Source organism: Panicum virgatum, chromosome 9K (assembly GCF_016808335.1).
Source record: "Panicum virgatum strain AP13 chromosome 9K, P.virgatum_v5, whole genome shotgun sequence".
Lineage (NCBI taxonomy): Eukaryota > Viridiplantae > Streptophyta > Magnoliopsida > Poales > Poaceae > Panicum > Panicum virgatum.
Genome location: NC_053144.1, coordinates 61,401,675 through 61,409,221, shown reverse-complemented (window position 1 = coordinate 61,409,221; position 7,547 = coordinate 61,401,675). Strand labels below are relative to the sequence as shown.

General features: G+C 53.7%; 1 protein-coding gene across 1 annotated transcript; it reads right to left on the bottom strand.

Annotated features, from left to right (window-relative positions):
• Nucleotides 1-2,866: 2,866 nt before the first annotated feature.
• LOC120646716 (type IV inositol polyphosphate 5-phosphatase 9-like) lies at nucleotides 2,867-5,815 on the bottom strand. Its single transcript, XM_039923156.1, has 4 exons — nucleotides 5,575-5,815; nucleotides 5,181-5,371; nucleotides 4,434-5,087; nucleotides 2,867-3,722 (listed from the first exon to the last, which is right to left on the bottom strand). The coding sequence occupies exons 1-4, from the start codon at nucleotides 5,599-5,601 to the stop codon at nucleotides 3,194-3,196; spliced, it is 1,401 nt and encodes a 466-aa protein (XP_039779090.1). The 5' UTR covers nucleotides 5,602-5,815; the 3' UTR covers nucleotides 2,867-3,193.
• Nucleotides 5,816-7,547: the final 1,732 nt, after the last annotated feature.

The window sequence follows — 7,547 nt, the reverse complement described above, 5'->3', positions numbered from 1 at the left end:
CGTTGTTTAGAGTTTTCGTACGCTCTAGACTTCCAAGCAAGAGAGACGCGGCAGCTGGGCGTGAGGAGAGGAAGCAAACGGCTCGGGGAATGGGCGCGGCGCGAACGGACACGCCGGATCCGGCTTGCGCGTTCCCGAGGTCCTCTCAGTCTCAGTACAGACACGGGCGGTGCTTGCTTGGGCCGTCAGGGCGTGTGACTCAACCTGACTGAGTGGGCCGTGGCCGGGAGCCCGGAAGGCGGCGCATCCCTTATTTTTCTGGGTCGCTCGGGTGCTGCTGGACAGGCCCGCGTTTCTCGCCGCGGGCGTGCGGGCCGGCACACCGAGCACACAGAGGCCGAGAAGGCGCGGGGCCATCCCTGCCTTCTTCCTTGCCCGGCCGTCGTCGTCGCCCTCACGGCGGCGGCGCCGTGCGTGCCGACGACGACAGCGGGCTGGCTCCGGCGCCCGGGGCCCAGGCTGATGCGGCATGACGAGATGGGGCGCGACGGGCAGGGGCAGAAAATCTCCGGCCGGCACGTCGCCACTGCGTTTGTGCTCTTCCTTCGCTCGCTCCCCCCTCCTCGACACTTGTCCCGGATCCATTGGAGTTTCAAGTTTGGAAGGCGATTTCTTGTGTTCGTCACTTGCTGACTTTGCGAATTGTGATCGTGCTGTGCTCCGGAAGTTTTGGGTTGCGTTGCTCACCAAGTATACAGGACTCGGATGCTGATTCGCTGAAAGCCAATGCAACCCCTCTTTTCAGAAGATGTTGATAGATAAGGCCACTGTTGCTGCAGCCTTGTTCCAAGTGTCCTGATCAGCACATTCTGGAACTCATCCGATTGGAAGATATTAGCAGCTGACCCAGAGAGACGCGTACGAGTATGTCAGCGCAGAACCGATGGTTGAGGGATAGCTTCAAGGTATCATCCATCTACTGCTTACCAGAACATGCATCTTCGATGCCACATAGAAAAGCTCTCTGAAGCAGCGTGATGGCCAAAGTAACCTAACCTACGCAGTGCATGATTGCAGGAGTAGGACCATGACATGCGGATGGCAGTAGGGAAACAACCTGCAGCCGCCACATGGTCATGCCATTTGTGGTGATGCCCACAGTTGCATGTCTCCCAATCAGGCCAGTGGTCCCCAGAGCTGCCTACGGTGGCGCCCAAAGTCCTGAAAACCCAAATTCGGAAACTCTGCCGCTTAGCGTGAGCATTTAGCACTTTCTGTTTGGAGCATGCAGCAAGTGGTCCGGTTGCGGCAAAGATATTTCTCCAGCGAGGAGGCAACGAAGAACACAGATCACTCTAGACCATTTCCTGTCTCACCAGAAGTGTTAGTTCTTCCTCCCCTTGCTACCTCAACATGGTAAGTGGCTGTGGAGGAGTTGACCTGCGAGCCCATTTGAGGATAGGCAGGGCCTACCAGCAACTTGCCATTCTTGTTTCTACCAGTAAGCAACTTGCATCATCTGAAAGAAGTGTTGTTGTCTCCTGAAAATATTTGCCCTGTGTCATGGATGAGGATGAAAGATGGTATTTGTTTTCTGCAACGCTCTGCCACGCGATACCAGCTGAAACATGGATTAATGGAGCTTTCAGACGGATAAAAAAGGGAGGCAACTTGCTCATGGGCTGGTGTGCTGATGTGATTGTTGAGGGGGTTAGAGACGCAATTTTTCATCACCGGGAAAGCCTTTCTGAACTGAATGAACTTTAAGTATATCTAATGATCAGTGCAACTTGGAAATGTTATCTGTTTACTAGTTCTTCTAGACGCCGTCAGCGATCCGACGCACTGTTGTTAGGGATCCAATGATTTCGCTATTTCTCTCGAGGAAAGTTGGACCCATTTGAGTATGATTTAGCAAGTGTTAGGTGATCCATGATGTAATATGATTGGTTATTTCTTTTTGCCGCTCCCTAAGAACTAACATCGTGTGGTTATCGAGTGGAAACGCCACAATGGTCCAACGCAATTAGTTTAGCTGTTCCTTAAAGAAACACCCTTTGTGTATATATGTTTACTCTTGTACTAGTGGGAGAGAATCTTTAGGGATCCCTTGTTTAGGACCAGTGCCATACATTAATTAGACTGTGAAACATCTGAAAGAGTATACGACAACAGGAGTCCTGAGGTGATTCAGGGTCGACACAATGTCTACCTTCTAGATTAAATTCAGAATTTGAGGGCAATACCAAATTCAGAATCAGTATCTCTGAATAAACAAGGGTGTTTTTGATTTCAAATATTGGATATTGTGAGTTAAGTGCATAGACACAGCAAAATATTTTAGGTGGAAGGATAAATTTGAACTACTGGCCATTCGCACAGAGCTACAATCATGAATGCTAGCGTGCTTAAATGATAAGCAGAGGCTATAGACAAAACGGCTGTCTCGCACCGCATGCAGCAAGGCAACATCCTTGTCTTGGATCAAGCGATTTGTTCTGGAGAATCCTGACAAATAGAAGGAACAAGCAGCAGCAAACAAGAGGGACAGAGCGGGGACAATCTTAACAGAGCCCTTGAATTTAGGGCATGGATTGCGAGTTTCAGACCACCAGTTTGGCTGCGTATCGGTATCGCCCAATTGCTATGGCCATGACAACTCCACAATAGTTTTGAAATCCCCTAGAGAACACTTGCCTCAAGTGCCCACATTAATTTCCTTTTCGAAGGGTCACCGTAGACACACGAGAAGAGAGGTAACACATTGAAATAGCTGAAAACTGTAATATATGGTTCTGAATACACCTCCATTCAGAAATGATAACCACACTTTTGCTGAAGCTACCGGCCGTAGCAGGCAATAGCAATGCCCAATACAAAATTGCCGTCCGATCCGTAGCTTGTTTTTTGCAGCTGCTGGTGTATATGTATAAAAAAGAACTGCACTAAGTTAGTTTAAGGTCACAAACTTGTCTTGGCATGCTTGTCCATAGGTACAAATTCGAGACAACTTCATACTCAACGGATCAAGACGAAGAGTACAGATGCAGTTACAGCAAGTCAGGAACAGGGTGGAAAAAAACATCTCTGTATCCTAGCTACCTGTAGATGTAGATACGATCATATGAATACTCACTCAGAACTGAACAATCATATATACTTTTTGCCTGTGTACAATTGGAGAATCGGAGTGACGATTCCACCCACTCCTAGAAGTAAGGCAGACCGTGCGCTGCCTGGCGTGGTCCTTGTGTCAGAGAGTCTCGGCGAACCTGGCGCTGTTGACGTCGTCCTTCCGGAGCAGCCGGTCGGCGGCGGGGCTCCTGGCCCTGTCGAACCTCTCGGACATGAAGAAGCTCCTGAGCGAGTTGAGGTTCCTGGGTGCGTCCACCTCGACGGTGAAGACGGCGCGGACGGGGCGGTGGTCCGACAGCCGCGACTCGCAGCGGTCGTAGCGCGTCTGGCTGAGCCCGGCGCCGCGCCACAGGATGCGGTCGCACCACGCCGGCGCGCGCCGCTTCTCGCCCTTCCTGCCGCCGCCGCCGCCGGCGGCCGCGCGGCCGCCGTAGTAGGTGTCGGAGTTGGGGTAGTACTTGTAGGTGGGGGAGAAGGCGATGTCGCCCTCGCTCCAGCCCCGGAACGCGCCGCCGCCGCGCGTCACCTCGGCGCGCAGCTGGTCGTTCTCCAGCAGCGTCTTCCAGTCCCGCCGCTCCACCAGCAGCCGCGTCTTGGCCTCCGGCAGCGAGATCCTGTAGTTGAGGTCCCCCAGCAGGATCACCCGGCTGCACGCACGCACACACGCAGAGGGCGTAAACAAACCCCGGTCAAAGCCTGACTCATGATTGGTTGGTTGATCTTGGCTGTCCCTGTCCTGACTTCTTGTCTTACTACTAGTTAAATCGAAGATCAACCGACCGGCTAAGTTACAATACTAGACTATTACAGTAGCACAAGCTGTTGTATTTTCTGTATATAAAAACATGGATTTGGGCGGTCGATCGGCTAATTAAGTTACTGTGTGTGAAGCTTCTCTAGACGCACTGAACTACCACTACGCCGCCCAACAAGCTTTCTAAACGCCGTATGGTTTTTGTATCTTGCTGAGATCCCAGATACGGCGGTGCATGTGTAGTTGTTTAAGTACACCTACCCTGGACGGTTCAGCTACCGGACCGATTGAATACGATTCATCAAGTCAAGGGGTAAAAAAGAAAGGCCGTTCATACGGATGCGGTGCGTGTCAGTGTCAGCGTCAGCGCCTACTGTGCTGCGGTCATGGCCGGGCAAAGCAAAGCAAGCACACAGTTCTCTTTCTCTCCGGGCGGCAGCTGGGCGCCTGGGCCGGCCGACCTCTCGATCTGTTTCCTGCCCGGCATGGCACGCCGGGCAGGGCAGGCACTAGTGCATGGATGGATGGATACTGATACTGACAATTAATCTGATATGATCCAGCAGGTCTAGTAGTAGCAGCAGCAGCATAGTGGGTGACTTACTCGTGGTCGAGAATCTTGTTGGGCAGGTTGAGGGCGTGCCCCCGCGGGAAGGACGTCCGGGCGAGGATCTCCGTGGCGTCGGCGTTGCGGAGCGCCTCGTCGCCGTCGCGGCCGCCCGAGGCGAGGTGGCAGCACACGAAGCAGAAGCTGGTGTCGTGTAGCCAGAAGCGGACGGACACGGCGCCCTTGTTGCCGAGGCAGCCCATGACGCCGCACCCCACGCACGAGACGCTGGCGCGCCGGACGAAGCGCCGGAGGTCGGCGCGCACCCACACCGTCAGGAGGATGCCCACCATCTGCTTGCTCACCACGCACTGGTACTCGCGCGCCAGCCCGCCGCCGCCGCCGCCGCCGTCGCGCACCGGGTGCACCTTCTGCCTGCTGCCGCTGTCTCCGCCGCCGCCGGCCCCTCTCGGCGAGGACGCCGACGACGCCGCCGCGGACCGGTTGAGCGCGGCGCGGATGAGCTCGATCCACCGCATCCCGACGCGGCTCTTGTCCGCGCCCAGCACGTTGCGCGCGCGCAGCGGCACCACCTCCTGGAACCCGAGCACGTACACGTCGTAGGGCCCGTCGCGGGCATCCAGCCAGTCCGACAGGTCCAGGTCGTCCGGCGGCGCCACGCCGCCCACGTTCCACGTGCTCGCGAACAGCCTGCGGCAGCTCAGTTGGATCAGCTACCTACATGCGAAGAATAAACGAGGCGAGAATGGCCGGCGAATTGACGACATGAATGCACACACGTACTTGTACTTGAGGGTCTTGCTCCGCTCCTGCGGCCGCGCCCGCTTGACGCAGCGGCTGGCGTCCGCGTCGGGGCTGCACCCGCCGTCGTCGAAGGCGGCGGCGTCATCGGCGACCGGGAAGTCGGCGACGAAGGCGTGGCTGCCGGAGTTCTTCCGGAAAAGCTTGTTGGCCACCAGCCTGGGCCAGAGAACCTAGCAGCAAAGCAAGCAAGCATGTGCGCACACCGCGGCGTCAGTTACATGTCGGAGAACGTAACCGTGCCGTAGGCCGGTCGGATACTCGGATCGGAGCTGGAGCTAGCTAGAAAGAGTAGTAGCCGGGGAACGGAATCGCCCGGGATCGGATAGGAGACAGACACAGAGCGTTAGTGCGTGCGTGCGCCCGGGTGGCCTACCTCCGCTTGCTTTTGGTTCTCTAGCATGATGATGATGATGAGGTAGCAGCACGGTGGACCATGGAGCCGCAGCCCTGGTAGGCCCTCGATCGATCGCGGTCGTCTAGGGTGGCCGCGAGCTGAGCTGACCGGCGATGACTGCCGCGAGCTTCAGCTGAGCTAGCTGACAGGCGAGAGGAGAGAGAGAGAGGCGCGAGCGAGCGGTGCCAAATAAGCGAGACCGGGGGAACGGAAACGTTAGACGGGCAAGGGAAAGGCGGCTTAAATAGGCGCCGCGCAGCTACGCGCCGAGGCGCGACGAGACAAAAGCCCGCGGAGCAAAGCAAGCGTCTGCGTCTCTCTCCCGCGGCCACATCCGGCGAGCTCTGAACTGTGCGGGTGGGTGTGGATGTCGATCGGCGCGCGCGTGCGATGCATATGGTCGCGCGCGCCGTCGCGGCGAGCCAGGGAGATGGGGAAAATGGAGGAGGGTGGCAGTGACAGTGGGGGAAAAGGGAACGCTAGCTCAGCCCAAGTCGTCTTTCCAACGCTAGCTGCAGGCGGTCAAAAGGGTGTGGGGGATTACGGCGTTGATGTGGTGACTTGTGTGAGGGGAGGGGCACGAAGGGGGAAGGGATGGTTCCAATCCGTGGCCACTTTATGGTTGGCTACTAGCTGTTCGCCAACATATGCATTGTCATCTCACCCCAAAACACACACACAAAAAAAGGAAAGAAAAGAAAGCCATGCGTGGATTTCGCAAGTTTCAGGACAACTCTTTTTTCTTTCTTCCCTTCCTCCCCTGAAATGTGAACCCTCCGATTCTGATGCGTGCATCGAGGAGCGAACGATCAGGTGAATATGGGCCGGCGGTTTTAGCTAGCAATTAGATTGCGTCTTGGGTGGAAGGCTGCGAATAATGATATTTCTTTTGTATGTCCAACTGGCTGTATTATTATTGTACTTTCTGAGAAGCGCATAAGTATTTTTCTTGCACGTGGTTTAAGTATTGAAGCCTAGTTATACATAGACTCGGGATAGGGAGGTTGAGGTCTGCGTGTCGCTCAGGTTCAACTTGACCAACTTGCATTGTCTCTACTTGGCGCCACATCTTCCATGTCTGATGCAAAGAATATATCACATCATGCATCTCGTCATCAGAGAGTAGTCTTCTCGCAAAAAAAAAAAAAAAATCAGAGAGTAGTCGGCCAATCTTTTTTTTCTTCGTATAATGCTCAATTTTAACTTGACCGTGTTAGCTTTTTTTTATCAACTACATCACTTACGTACATACGTATACCGTAATTTAGCATGCAAAAAAGGTTTCCTTTACTTGTGTACACCTGCCGAGATTAGCTTCACATTCAGTGTACTGATGAAAAAGATGGGATATATGATTCCCAGATGATGAAACAGACTTTGCAGGTCAAAACAAAATGTATGTGCAGATAGGATGCAATACAGATTCAATGCACAAGGTTTACAAAATATCGATCTATAGATATGGCCCCGAGATACTGTTCTGATGTTGCATTCCAGCTAACTCCCGCAGGATTTTGGCGCGCATGTTGCCAAAATGCCTAATCATGCTTACTAGTAAGACCCCCCCCCCCATTTTTTTAGCGTTGTTCTCCCTTTCAAAAATACCCATTGCACAGCCTACCTCGCTTGTCGTCTTTCGAATTTGCTTATGCTTTTGTCTCCTGTCCTCCAATATATTGTTTATCATGTCTTGTTCGAAGCTCCTGCATTGCTATTTGTGCACTAACACTGCACAATGGCCCCGAGGGGGAAAAAAAAGAAGTTGAACCGGTTATAGTCATGGTTTATTCAAAAATCCATGCGCCTCATCAAAGACAATCGTATAGCACCAAGGATATGCATTATAGAACTGTAGCTCACTATAGAATTACTATCCCTTTTGATTGGAAAAAAACATTGTCGTGGTGTGGCAAACCACAGCCGGGTGGCGGAATACACCCGCATAAGCCCAG

Excerpts from the sequence above, each read along its gene's own strand:
- LOC120646716 (XM_039923156.1), bottom strand. The coding sequence starts at position 5,601 with ATGCTAGAGAACCAAAAGCAAGCGGAG. Across the intron at positions 5,372-5,574 it reads AGAACCAAAAGCAAGCGGAG|GTTCTCTGGCCCAGGCTGGT; the intron begins GTAGGCCACCCG and ends CTTTGCTGCTAG. Across the intron at positions 3,723-4,433 it reads AACAAGATTCTCGACCACGA|CCGGGTGATCCTGCTGGGGG; the intron begins GTAAGTCACCCA and ends GCGTGCGTGCAG.